This window comes from Ptychodera flava, chromosome 8, assembly GCF_041260155.1.
Source record: "Ptychodera flava strain L36383 chromosome 8, AS_Pfla_20210202, whole genome shotgun sequence".
In the NCBI taxonomy this organism is placed as follows: Eukaryota; Metazoa; Hemichordata; class Enteropneusta; family Ptychoderidae; genus Ptychodera; species Ptychodera flava.
In genome coordinates this window covers 31,978,692-31,994,206 of record NC_091935.1, presented here as the reverse complement: position 1 = coordinate 31,994,206, position 15,515 = coordinate 31,978,692, and the positions used below count along the sequence as shown (strand labels likewise).

At 39.4% G+C, this 15,515-nt stretch overlaps 1 protein-coding gene across 1 annotated transcript in view; it reads right to left on the bottom strand.

Annotated features, from left to right (window-relative positions):
* LOC139139097 (rho GTPase-activating protein 100F-like) overlaps positions 1-15,515 on the bottom strand; it is a 48,070-nt gene extending 32,555 nt beyond the window's left edge. The window contains exon 1 of the mRNA XM_070707873.1: positions 13,577-15,515. Coding sequence (XP_070563974.1) covers positions 13,577-15,263 — 1,687 coding nt within the window. The 5' untranslated portion in view covers positions 15,264-15,515. The remainder of the gene's footprint in view (positions 1-13,576) is intronic.

The window sequence follows — 15,515 nt, the reverse complement described above, 5'->3', positions numbered from 1 at the left end:
TACAAGAAATACCTGCCTCAGATTTTCAAATGGTCAGACAAGGAATCTGATTCAGAATAAATCTCCACTCTGATATATATCTCCATTCTGCTTCATATTCTTTTGGATTCTGTGGCTGATACTGTTCCTCCATTCAAATTTGACTTGGAACAGATGGCAGATACATTTAGTCTTGTATCGTAATGCTCCAAATCCGAGTCAATAAAAACAGTTCATCATATTTTTTAAAAATGCCAAATTCAAGGACTTTATCACATTCACGAGTAAACACCATTAGCACAAATAATAATGGCAACAGATGTTGATCGTTGTTGAACTCAACACATTTAAGATGATTTATCGTCGCCAATAAAATCCTGATCATTATGACCGATGACTTTCACAGCATACGCTGAAGGTGTTGGTGGAAAAATGCCAATATTGTCACCATCACAGCTATTAATTCAGTGACTGGCATTAATACTAAGTAGGTTGAATTCCACAGACAGTAACTGAAGTCTTAATTTCAAGAGTGTATTTCAGAGCTCTCCCTTATTAAGGCCTCACAAAATGGCCACCTGCTCGACAAATCAAAACACAGGACTGTTTCTAAGAAATGTCCTCAAAACATTGAAATTTAAAAGCATTCAACTCATTGAGCCTGTACATTTGTAGAGCAGCAGCATCTTCTATCAAGTCTGTATATATATATGCTGTGTATAGCCTATACCTGTGTGCTACACACCTACATATTGCAATTGCATAATTTAAGCTGTTAATGCCTTCATGAACCCCTCCCACACTCGCACTGTTCTCCACACCTTCATATTTGATTCAAGCACCCTGGAGACTTTGACCTCATCAATGCCGATGTGACCCACGTTTCCTCTAAGATTTCATGCAACACACAGTCTCAAAGTGTGTCAAGTCAAGCACTCCATTCGTAAATCGTTTTCCTACAATTTCATTTTGGTGAAAACGGTATATACCTTCAAAACTGCACGAGCCCATATGAAACAGAATTCCAAGGTAGTTAGCATAAAAGCAGATCTGAGCAGACAGTCTCTCAGACAACAGTAATGCAATTCTTCAGTCGACAGATTGAAAGTGCCAACACCTTAGGGCTTGACAAGGCATTCCTGTAAAATTTGAAAATTTCCACCACTTCAAAAATCCCAATCCTTAGGGTCAGAAAAAAACCCCAGACAAGCCCAATTAACATTGAGATGTTGGGTGACTTAAAAAAAATCATTTTTTGTTTTCAGTGTCAAAAATTTAAAAGCCTTATCCATACAGGATACAGTGTGTACGTATTATGGCTTGCAATGGATACATGCAATACATACCAGCAACGAGGGCAAATCTCAACACGCATGATTTCTGATACTAACAATCTACACTCTTTCTCAATTATATTGCACTGGTATTAATTGCAATATACAATTTGCAAACGCGATAAGTTATTACAAATCTACATCTATATTGCTCATTATGACATTAATTTTCCATCGATATCCATCGTTTGCAGACTTCATGTTTTACAAGATTTAAAGATCTCCTGTTGGGTCTTTCCATGGATCAAAGGCAGCCTATTCTAACATTCAAGGTCATCACCTTGGACGAATCCATGCTACTGTCATGTACAGGGAGGGACTCCCAGCTCCCCTCACCAGTCACAATGCCTGGCCACAGACGGCAATTATAGTGAGAGGGTGAACAATAGAATGAATTGTTTTCTTGGACAAGGAGAAACCCTTTGTCTGTGGCTTAAGTTACTAAACAAGTATCTATTGTTCTCAATAATGATGTCTGACATCAGGCTTTTGTTCAGACTGACTAAGGGCCTAATGCATACACAAAACTGTATTGTACAGATCACAATTAATACATGCTGTGGACAACTGTCCCCCCAAGATTTTCTGTGACGCAGTGTCTCAGCCCCACATATTGATTTCAATTGTACTTCTTCACAGTGGAACAAGTTGAGGCCAACTCGAGTTTCCTCATAGGCTAACACTGTCTGAAAGTCTGGTAGACACAATGACCTGCATCGAAAAAATACCATCACAGATGCAGATTTCGTTTACTGACTGACACACCTATGGGTTCACGCTAGAATTCTCATTGAATGCAGAACGATGGGAGCGATCATAATTTGAGAAACCAAACACCCCAGGGTTGGGGGGTGGGGTGGGGGTTATCAACATTAACAGAAAAGTGTTAAGTCACCGTCCCTCCACGAGGGACGGTGGTTAAGTCAATCAATGGTAACTGTCACACTGCAGACCAGGTGGTGAAAAGTCGAGTTCAGTTTTTCTGGTCACAATACAATCACAATATTGTGGCGCATTTATTGGTGGTGCTGTCTTAAAATGCACAAACAAATACAAGATACGCACTGACACCTATGGAGTTCCTCTTGCTATGTTTGTGTTGTATCTCTAAATGTCTCTGATCACTGCAGTCTTGTTTCGATCACCTGTGTTGATGCACAAAGTGGGCAGAAATAATCTTCCAAATTAGCAATAATAATGCAACATCCAATGTTGATGAATCTTGGCCAAACTTGACAGGACTTCAATTGTGCTATTTCTTAACAATTTGAATAAAAAATTCAAGTATCCAGGGTCAGCAAAGGGAAAAATGGGACATTGCCAAATTGATTTGAAAACCCATGTCCATCAAGGTATCAATTGCTCTTAATATCTTTCTGAATATGTGACAGGAAAGGGGTTGGAAAGAGGGGGAGGGACCGTTTGTGCAGCAAGTGAATCAGTATAAAAAGTTCCCCTCCCCTGACATCAGGCATTTCATTGACTCAGCCTCTCTGGGTATTGATCACTTTTTTCCAAAGTAAATGCGTGAAATGTGATAAGGTGTGAATGAGTACAGGGCTATAGAGTGTCTTTGCAGAGGGTCTATTTTCAATCAAGCCCTTGTTGCTGTTTCAGGTACTCTGTGTCAGTCGTACAAAGTAACCAGTTTGACCTCGTCCTGATCCCTTTTCAGTGTTTTGCGGTGTTTCCTAACAGCGAGCAAATCACAGAACAATAGGTCTTTGGTTGCAGCATAAAAGAACAACCATTTTATATCCTTTCTTTTTTTTCTCTCTGTCCGTCTCCTTCAACAAAAAGAAACCAGTCTATTGTCACGGCTGACCACTGCTTTGAACATAACAAGGACACATCAGACCTCGTCCTTAAACGCGCGTCACCGAACTTTTGAACAATGAGTCATAAACGTAGCAGAAATCAAACACACCTCCCTGCTACATTTCAATGAAGACATTGAGAATCAACTCGTCAGCTTTGGGCATTCTCTTGCATTATCTGAGATTTCAGTTCAGTAAATTACCTGAGATCATCGTGTTTGACAGCCCAGGGTATTCTTGTGCGTGGTACATCAAGTAGTGGAAGCATTATTGCAATCACTGCACAGAGCTGAACAAGTTAGGTCTTTGCTTTTTGAACACTGCAACATATTCTGGCAGTACATCTTTGCATATAGCATAACATGATTTCTAACTAGATACAAGAATTAGATTTGCTCATTACCAGCCTTACAAAGACGAATTATCAGCAACACACTGCATGCCTTACAGGTACAGCATCCAATGTTATTGTTGACAAATGAATTAGAGTCTGGTTTAGAAGTCAGTTCTCAAAGCTAACACTAGACATTGCACGCATGACATGTTGAAAAACTAGGCATTTTTGAAAGAAAAACAAGAAACCGCATTTGAAAAACAGCACAAAAATAACAGAAAATATATCAAAGAGTACAGTCTGGTATTTCTAGAAGAATGATAAAACACCAACAAGGTAACTGATTTCATAGTTTAATATGCATCACAATGTGAATTGCTGATCTCACAAAAGGCAAGTAATGATGTTCACCTGAATTCCTGCATGTAATCTCTATACAATTGTTCTGACTAGTTCATATTTATGTCTCTTATTGTTAGGTGCCTGCTGGAATGACATCCTCATCAGCACAAGATTTACGGTACAAACTTCCCTATATCAAATAGATAATACAACTTTTCCAGCAACACACTATCTTTTTTCTTTTTCAAATATTCGATAAGCTCTCTGCATCCGCACCATTGCCCTGGTTCTCTGGTACTTTGAGTTTGAATTTGTGATTTTGTCAGGTCACGTTTTCACAGGTTGCACACCCAGACGGATCAAACCACTCAGAGAGTTTGCCAATCTCACTTTTTTGCTATCTCAAAGTTTGACATTTCAGGCTCACTTGATTCCTACAGGGAACATTTCTCAGAAAAGATGCTTTCTCAGAAAGTACATGGTGAGAACACGATGCTTTTTTGCACGTTGACAAAGTGTGCTTTTCACACTGCGGTTCAAAAAAGAAAGACCCTAGGCACACCTTGATGGTGGTTCCATAGTTTTGTGAAAAAAAGCTTCTCAATATCTCTTTATGAATTGTAGACTTGTTGTTGCCGGGATCTTGGTTGCCTTTCTGGATAATAGGCTGTGCTATATGCAGTATCTAACTATTATTTAAAAAGGGAAGTACCACAACCAATTTGCTAGGACATTCACAATGTAGTTCTCTTCTGTATTCAGCTTGAGAGAATGCAGATGTCCAATACTACATAAACAAGTTTTCAGCTCACCAGTTATGAGGTGTGACTGTGAGGAAGTCATGTCGAAATTCTTTGTTTGACAAAAGGATGGTATTTTGAACAGTATGGCTGGCACTACCAAAATTAAAGTCACATTCAATAGCATTTCGGTAACATATAATATGATTGATATTTGAACGTATTACAGTAGCAATTCTGACCACTTATTTTTTATGTTGTTATCTATCCATGAAAGCAAGGAGTTACATTTAGTCATGATTTTTACGAGTGCATCCTGCTTTTAGTAATTTCGACGGGCAAAATTTTCACTTTTTTAATTATTTTTGAACGTTAAATTCCGTTAAATTTACTGGCTATATGAAGTCCCTGAAAACTCAAAAGCTGCATGGATATGTGTATAAGATACCTGTGGTCCTGCAAACTTTGGCGCAAACACATCCCTGTAGAGGGTCCCCTGGTGCGAAGGATAATGGTAAAACACAAAAAAAGACCGAAACAGGGACATACTGTATGGTCTAGACAAAGGGCGAGCGTGTGTGTGGGAAGACAGAAAGGGTGAAGCGAATTGATGTACCTTTTTGGTGTACCAGTATTCACCCAAAGAGACATGTAGCAAGCCTAACAGACTTGTGGACTTGTACACATAATGTACAGTATTTCTCTACGACATCATTTTCCTAACACAAAATAAAATTAACAATGAAAGAAAACAGATTACATACATGTAACAAAGACCAACAGCATACAGTCTGTTCACGCTAACAGGAAATTATCGGAGGGAACTAACAGCACATTGTACACTGACAATTTCTATTCCAGCTGTGATCTCAAGCATCTGTTATTTCATACAAAGTCAATTAAAGAGATTTTAGCTGACAGGTATTATGACAGGTATTATAATTATGATACATGTACCAGATCTTTGCATATTTATAATTCATGCACAGCTCCTGCTGAAAAAATGACAGGACGGGATTCCCCACACAGCTTGGGGTCAGGCCAGGCTTACAATAAATGCCTGTGGTATTCTCCTCAAGTTTGACAGCATGTCGCGGCAGGTGAGGGTGTATGTAAACATGGACAACAGGCTTCCATAATTTTCCCGAACATATACATAAACTGTTTATGAAATGTACTGAGTAGGTAACAGTTTGTCCAATCTGGCACTTTCCTAGTAACACTAGTACATGACTCAATATTCACGATTCTACATCTTATTTCCTTTTTCTGTAATAAATGTGAAGATACTGAGGCCAGGTGTTTGTCAACACTTGTAAACAAATCATGACCAATAACTGCTGGTCATGTCATTTGATTGCTTATTCAGTGTCCAAGCTACCATACAACCCTAATGATGACAAGCAAATCAGAAGTCATATGGGCACTATACATGTACCATTTTCAACAGTCTTGACTTTACAAGCCATGCTTCATTCAGGTTAGTTTTCTCTCACACCACACACATTGACACACAAAGGCTGACAAGATGCCAAAACCTGCCCCAAGTTGAAAAGTGGTGGCCACTGATTTTCGTTTCATGTGAGGCTAAAGTAACAAGTCATCGTTGATGACACAGTCCCCACTTGTTAATAATGGGTACTTTGATTACATGTCCTCAGAGAGGATAGAGTCCTCTTCATTAATTAGGTCTGTGATAAAAATACTTTGATACAGATGGCGCTCAATGGCCAAGAATGAGTTCCATGGTGATGAAAACATAGAACCAATGTAGGCCACCATCCTAAAGTTCATAAAATGAGTCAACTAGGAATTAATCAACAGGATGTTGCAAAACATTTTTGCATACAATTCTAACACTTAACAGATTATCACTGGTACCATATTTCATAAAGTTTGATGCAGTATTTACAACACTATGAGATCAACATCTGTATCAAGTTTCATCACATTTGACGTTGTATTAATTTGTGGCTATATCACCCAAATTAGGAAAGTTCATTACTTATGCAATTACAAATTAATTAAAATGACACTGATAAATGTCTTTTTCAATGTTAAAGCAATGTGAGCTTAACATCAGTTAACACCTGTATAAAGTTTCATGAATTTGATGCAGTACATATTTCTTGACATATCAGCCTACTTACGAAACTTCAATAATTGACATGTTACTGCTACATGACATGAAACAATTGACGAGCATATGTATGAAATAGGTCAATGTCAACTTTGAATGATACTGGTGGAAATATGTCTGAGTTATGGCTCTGTACATGAAAACATTGTAATAAAATGGCTGCCTAGCGACCATATTGGATCGTATCACATAAAAAGTCGACGTACATATGTATGACATAGGCCAATGTCCTTGTACCAACTTTGAATACAATCGGTTGAGATATGCCTGAGTTATGCCTCTGTATATGAAAAAATTGTAACAAAATGGCCACACAGCAGCCATATTGGATCGTATCACAAAACAAATTGATGTGCATATCTATGACATTGGTCAATGTCCTTGTACCAACTTTGAATAAAATCAGTTGAGATATGCCTGAGTTATGCCTCTGTATATGAAAAAATTGTAATAAAATGGCCGCCTAGTGGCCATATTGGATTGTATCACAAAACAAATCGACGTGCATATCTATGAAAGTGGTCAATGTCCTTGTACCAACATTGAATAAAATCGGTTGAAACATGTCTGAGTTGTGGCTCTGTACGTGAAAAAATCATATTAAAATGGCCGCCTGGCAGCCATATTGGATTGTATCACAAAACAAATTGACGTGCATATCTATGACATTGGTCAATGTCCTTGTACCAACTTTGAATAAAATTGGTTGAAACATGTCTTAGTTATGGCTCTGTACATGAAAAAATCGTAATAAAATGGCCGCCTGGCGGCCATATTGGATCGTATCACAAAAAAAATTGACGTGCATATCTATGACATTGGTCAATGTCCTTGTACCAACTTTGAATAAAATTGGTTGAAACATGTCTGAGTTATGGCTCTGTACATGAAAAAATCGTAATAAAATGGCCGCCTGGCGGCAATATCGGATCGTATCCCAAAACAAATTGACGTGCATCTGTATGACATATGAAGTAATCCTTGTACCAAGTTTGAATGAAATCGCTTCTTGCATCTCTGAGATATCTGTGTGAACGGACGGACGCACGCACACACGCACGGACGCACGCACGGACATGACCAAACCTATAAGTCCCCCCCGGACGGTGTCCGTGGGGACTAACAAAGTTACTGTGTCACAATGTGAAAGAGGTGTGAAAGAGGACATCAAGAGCTGTGTTGACTGGTTTATGTAACCTTAAGAACCATTCTGATTATACTATCTCTGTGAGTTGCCGTAACAACAACAACTCATGATCTGTGGCCGAGAGGTTAATGACTGGCTCATAAGCTAGGCCATTACAGCGTGTGCCTAAATAGTCTTGGAAAACACTGATGGTTGTTTCAGAACTTTTTAAACACTGAGTGTTGAATTTTTTGACGGATCAGGTGATGTGCTGCCAATGATTCATTTATTTGAGGTCACCTCGGGTCACTCGTTATCACTACTTCTCAGTATCAGACACTTCACGCTGGGCAGCAAGCACAGGCACATTTCAACATGGAGATAGCCACTTGCCATGGCTTGGGCCGTAAAAACTGGCAGCCTGTCGCCGTTCTAGGGTGTTGAGAGGTGATTACTTGCTCCTTAGAGTCATGTCAAATGACATTTTGGTGGGCAATAGGAAGGCAGGACAAAACCTACACTCGATGGAAAAATCAGTATCTTGAGTGTACCGTAGAAGGGTGAAAGTTTATCGTACGTTGACAGATGAGCCTACAGGAGCTGACTGCCATATGGCCAGCAGCACTTGCATATCTCCACGGTCCATCAACCTACCGCTAACCATAAAAGTTAGAGCTCTCTACGCTCGGTTAGTCATTGCTATGTATTTTTCTTGAACCATTCAAAGAAATGCTATTTGGAAGGCAAACAGCTGCACAAATGGAAAACTTCAAATCCCAAATATCTATGAAAAGAAAATCATTCTTCAAATAAATGTACCAAGATGTTTTCTGGTGGACCACTACGTAGACATATGCCCTACACTTCGACGGGTACATTGAAAAACATATAATAATACACAGGCTGCTGCTGCGCATAAGTTCACTTTTGTAACATTTCATCTTCCTTCCAGTTCCAAGCGATAGGCAACTTACTATTTACATCAAACTTCCACTTTAATTTCCCTTCAAGTGCAAACTTTCAACAATCTAATCCTGAATTACAGTTCCAGAAAGGACCAGAGCTTCATTCTGCGTGTCACTTCGAGTATGAATTGCACAAAAATATTTCCATATTCGGTTACTTTCCATTCTTTTAACACTGTCATAGATAACCACTACATGGCACATATCAAGTGGGCAACATCCTTCTATTTAATATCTAGACACCAGGTTGTTCTGTAGAGTATCTGTTACAGAAGAAATGTCATCCTCAATTTGATGACTGGACAGAGAAAGTGGGTCATTTACACAGCTGACCTATCAAGTGTTCATGTTTCCTACAGTTAAAAACCAATGCTTTGTACATCTGGTTCATCTGGTTCAGCTTAGATTTCATAAAATTTGGTCTAGCTTTTAGCCATAATTTTGACTTTGACAAAAACCTGTCTTTTCTTCATATACCTGTGTGAGTCCTAAAATTTACTAAATATGACATGTCTGGTGTGAATATGTAATATTATGTAATTACATGTAATTTTTCACAACATAACTGGCCAGAAATTCATTTTTTAATTTCATACTCAATAATTGGTACCAACCCATCGTTTTACATGAAAAACTTGGATCCATAGTGTCAGCAGGACAAGTGTTGAATACAGTACAAACCAATTCATTTTAGGCCACTGGTGTTATTGAGATTCTAGTGAGATAGCAGGGCTCAACAATTTTTTTATCACACACTGCTTGAGTATTCCTCATATTCATTATTATCCCGTTCCATTACTAGCCCTTGTTTGTTTTTCCTGATATTTTGCCATTCACGTCACCACTTTGTCAATATCTCAAACGATCCACTTAGAGTATACATACTGTACCATCAGTGGTGCAAAAAATCACAAGTCCTCATTGAGTGTTTCAGCTCGAGAATAAGATGGAATCCCTTACATTTTTTGCACTGTCGAAAACAGTAATATGCGTGTCTTTGTATGGCTGAAAGGATTTCACATGCATATATGCATGAGACTAAAGCACGGGCAACCAGCCCCGACATGAATTAGTATGTGACGCAGCGTCTGTATGACAGATAACCTGTCACTCAATGTAGAACAATTAGATGAATTTCAGGGAATTGTCTCTCAGTTCTCATTGATTTGTAGTGTTAAATTCTATGAAATGGGAATTATTAAGTTCCAAAGATTATATCAGTGGTTGTTATTTATTTTGACAAATAATTTGAATTTTTTTATTGAAATATTGAAATACTGCACATGCTAGACAAATGCCTTTAGACACACCATGAATCGTTTTTCCATCGCTTTGTAGCAAGTTTTTCTTAATCTTCTTGTTTTTATCAGCTGGTTTTCTTCAGTGTATATTTGAATTACACAGCAGAGATAAAGGTGTGTTCATTGTAATTTTGATATTGGGTCAAGAGATAGCCTTAGCTTCTCTACTTAATTTGCTCGCAGACAATTAATATGAACACCCTACACTGCCATACTGGGCAGAATCAAGAGTTCTGCATCATACACTCACCGAGGGCAAACCTGAAAGTGAATCAGTGGCCCCTCCCTTAATCACAATGTGATTATTGAGGTCACCATCGTTACAACGTCATCAGTCTTCACCATCAGTTCACCCCATCTGCCCCATTTCCCTGTGGAAAGCTCCAACCGCGCAAAAGAGTACAATGGGGGTTTCACCAAAATTTTGTGCGAAAGGTTTTAACATTTTGTGATCAGGATATTGGCTATGGCACATTTCAGGTATGAAAAACACATGAACATTTGATTAGCTTTGGCATTCGGATAGAACAGCCTTTTTGAACAGTGTGGTCTCAATTTCCAGGTATTTTGACATCATTTCGAAATTATTACCCTAGAGTTTCAATCTATGTGATCACTTTGTCCAACATGTGCACGCAGAACCTGCTAAGGTACAGCAAGGCCGAATCTAGCCAGATGGCATTTCAAAGCCACGCCACTTCATCAGCTAATGTATAGTTTGTCAGTGTATCAATAACACTGGGATGAGAGAATTGTTATGAATGACCTCCGTTGACATTACAATTTACCCGGGTGTGACTTTAGGTACACACCTTCCGCCAGTACCTCCATCCAACCTATCGACGCTCATCTCCATCAATGATAGATGGACCGCCCCAGGATTATTAAGGAAAATAACAAAATAACAAAATACAACCAATGGAATATTGATGTATATTTCAAAGGCGACTGTTGAAAACCCTTATTTTTTAGATATCGTTTTCGCTCCTATGAATACTCAAGCAGCCAACAAAATAATAACACAACATAGGAGGTGTGGCATTACCATCAAACATTGACCAAGGATGTCAACAGCTGAGAATTTCTAGCCCGGAGATTACAAAATTATCACCTTATTGTGGAAATCTGCTCAAAGATTTTCAAGCGAAAGAAATTAAAATTCATAATTATTGCAGTTTACTGGATTGAGAGGGCTTGAATTTTTCAACGCGTACTGATGTGATAAACGTCCCAAATACATTAAACATGTTCAGGTACGCAGTGTACATTGTATCATAGGGGCAGTCTATTCATGTGTGTGTACTCATTTCCGATCATTTTTAGTAACACTGACAGTTATTTATAAATAGTGTGTAACTTCGCAATGCACAGAAGGTACAAGTAGGCCTTGTGTCAACACACGGTGGCTTCGTTACATCCTGGATAAGAGGCAATGCTTAATATGTTGAAATCGCTCCCTATTGTCCTGGCAGTTATCAAGGCCAAGCGGTATCTCTCCCTACACAGTTACTACAGCTGCCCTCTAAAAACGATATTAAATATTGATAAACCCGGTAAGGACAATTTCTTATTGTATATTTCTGCTCTGCATTATGGATGAAGTGAGACTAAATTTGATGGATCCGTTTCGGTATGGCTTGGCACGTGACACTTGCATTCAGGGTTCAAGGGTGTGACTACGCTCGTTGAGCAAAGCACTGCTGTAATGGCCATATCAAGCCACTAAGAATTTTAAATATGGTTAAAAATAGAATGCTGTCAATATTAGCATAATTTATTCACTCCTTAGAAAGGTTATCTGTGTATTTCACATCAGCAAAACCAAGCCATACAAATGGCTGTCCTCGAAATTCTCAAACATTTTTAAATTTATTTGTTTTTAATCTAACCAGTAATAATTATTACCTGCTGATTTCTGACAGACAACATTAATATTTAAGCATCTATAAAGAAATTTTCTAGATTTTTTCAACCCTGAATACAGGCAATATAAGGCCAAAAGGAGCAGCGAAATATATACAGTTCACTGTGTAGGTTACCATTTTTGAAAAAATTTTAAAAAATGAAAAATTTTAGTCATAGCCAGGTGAGAAATTAAACCTAAAAGTTAACATTAACATTTCACTTCCTTTTAAATTGTAGAACCAAATATCCTGTTAATGTATTTCCCTTGCATGATACATGTACAGTCAGCAATGTAATTGACTACATGACCTCAGCATACATTACTGAATAAAACAGCATTCATCCTTCCATAAGAAATATCAGTGGACTAGAACACATTGATTTCTCTTTAAGACATTTCACATACGCATATAAAATCATAGATCTCTTATGAGTTTCTTGATGACAAATGCTCTTCCATTTTTATTTTCCGAGTGTGTACACATTTTTTGGTGCTGGCTATTAGACTGAATAAAATTCCTCCATTTGCCCAGAGAATAACAGTTTGTATTTGCTTGAACAACAAACAGCCTTTGTGAGTGTCATGATTAGGGTGCCTCTGGAACCAGCTATGGTGTATGGCCAACCCAACACAGTGGATCGTTTGTCTGATATGTTGAAGTGCACACCAAAATCCTGTGGTAGACCCTTATCCACCATGGATTACAAAGAATGTGTTGGGTAACAAATGCTAGCATGCTTCAGTTACTTGGCTGTTTTATAGACAAAATATCAATCATTTATCACATTTTACGGGATTCAAAATTGAACATTTTAATTAAACTTAACAACAAATGCTTGAAAATGCATTTGTTACTTTCTTTAGAGCATTTAGTCAGAATGATAAAATAAGTTTTTCTCACAGTTCTTTTTAGTAGGCTGGGAAGGTTTACAATGTTGGGTGATGATATTTAGAAAACGGAAGGTGAAGGAATTTAAACAGTATTTTAATGAACACATCCGTTACTGGACAAGAGGTATACTTCAATGTCAGTCATCAGCTGGTGGAAGAGATTGGGATTTCAGATCATACACACTGTTTTTTTTGACAACCACTGGCTCGACAAGTTGGATACCACTTGATATTCTGCCAGTGACAATCATCAATGTATGATATGCTGTAAGTTGTCATCACTCAGCTCAGTTGTTTGGATAAAGATAAAATCTGGATAAACACAATTTCCAATCAGTATGGGTGTGGAGGTTTCCGACCCTTTTTAGAGTTGTTCTCATGATATTTGTTAAACATAAATAGCCATGCATACTTCTAACAGTTGCATGATGGGTAACGAGTGTACACAAACCCCCTTTTCAAGTATCATGTTTATATTCCCTATTTAATCTACAAATTTAGAAGAAGTACATCAAACCACAAACAAGATCACTTTATCGATTTAATTTTGCAAACCTGCAAAGCATATGGGCAGTTCTAACAGGGGAAAATGTGAAAATTTAACAGAAGCTAAGAGTTTGCACAGTAGCTATGGATACTTCAGAGTAATTTTCCTCCATGTATCCATGGTTACATCACATTGGTAGATGGGAGGAACTTACCTTTTAGTTCTCTCGGTGAAAGCAGCTGTTCTTCATACTGTGAACTTTGAGCGATGTCTGGTAGTGTAACATCTGCAAAGTCGGACGTCATGGCAACAGGCCTGGAATCTCCCTTGGACCAGTGCAAGCGCTGCCACAGATACCTGGCTGGATTGGCAGACTCACCCCCGTCGGATTTGCCTCGCTGCTTCCTCATGGGGGAAACATCCGACTTACTCCCCATGTACTTGCGGATTTGACGTTTGGGCTTCTCTTTCGCTGCCACTCCATCGTCGGTGTCAGTCGTAGGAAAAGACTGCGGAGATTTCGGTCTCTCATGTTCATGTTTTCGGGATGGCCTTGTCATTCCTATTGTCAGCTCTGGCAGTGAATCATCCCAGGAGTAAGAGGGAATATTCACACCTTTTCTGATGTATCTTGGACTTGTCAGAGCGTCATAATTTCCTGATACATTAATGTTAGTTGGCGATATTGTTGCTCGATGACTCATGTGAGGACTGAGAGTGGAGTATCTCTGATTCTTTGCACGCTCCCTTGGCCTGGTTGATATGTCATGAAGATCATCATCATCAATAAATTTGGTTTCATTATCAAATAAATCAATTGCCGACTTTGGTCGAGATGACGGCCGCTGTGTTTTGGCTTTTTGTTTCTTGTGCGGGGTTGCATGTTCCTCAGAACCTATAATCACTACTTCAGGCGGTTTTACTGTCCCTCCGTTTGCAGAATTTCCCCTCTCCCTTTCGAGAGAATTTCTGCCGCTCGAGTGGGGTGACGTGGGATCCCAGCCACGGCTAAAATCATCCACGGGACTGACCCTCTCGGAGGAGCCTGACAGGCTAGCGGACAGTCTCCCTCCATCGTCGGCTTCTTGCTGTTTTGATCGTTGTTTTAGTCTGGGCGATTTGCTAATTTGGGGCAAATGTTCCCTACTATCGATGCTACTCTCGCTATGGTGCCGACTGCTATGATCGGCGATCGAGCTGGGAGCCGTCGACGGTCTCTGAGGCTCTGAAGACTTCGATCTCACGTACTTGTGAACCGCTGTCTCACTCTCTCTGCGCGGCTTCTCGTCCAGGTCCTTGCGGTCCACCGGTGAATCGACTGAGCCATGATTTCGCTTGCTTTTACCCACCCGTCTCGTTTTCACCGTGATTAACAGTCGGGAAGGTATTTTCATGACGTGACACACTTCGTCAAGATTCATTCGTGTCACATCCACGTTGTTCACGGACAAGATCTCATCGCCAACTTGAACTAGGCCATTCTGATCACAGACACTTCCCAAGGCCAACCTGGAAATAAATATCCCATCCTTTTTGGCAAAGCCATCTCCTTCGGTAATATAAATACCTAGAGTCTCACCTTGAATTTTATTTATTTCAACAGTTCGAAGAACGTAGGCTCCTCCTTGTATTTCTCTTTCTTGAATGACCGACGATTTGATTTGTTTGCCTTCGATGGTTACCGTGCTAACGGAACTCCCTGACAAACTGTCCGAATCTCGGTCCTCTTTGTCCATGTTCGCCGCTAGATCCTCCGCCGCTTGGATTTTCCTCACGAGTTCGCTTGAAATCCCAGCCACTCGTCTCACTTGAAGCACATGGTGGTCAGACGGTTCTTCGCCGTCTCGGTTTTGTTCATCGTTTCCAGCAGCGACATCACCGCCGCAGCTTCCACTCTCCATTTTCAGTTCTCTGCGAATCCCAGAATCGATGTCGCCAGTCGACTCTGCGTTTCTCTCTGAGCAATTTTCTCGTTCCCGATCACTGATTTTTTTCACATCAAACTGTTTGGTACTTACCCTGAACAACTAGATGACCTTATTTTCCAGCGGAAACCCGCCGAGTGCTCAAAATCGCTTACATTTGGCAGTAATTTCACAGTATCTGCTAGCAGCTGCATACATCGATTGATTTGAAATTTTCAGTCATAAGTT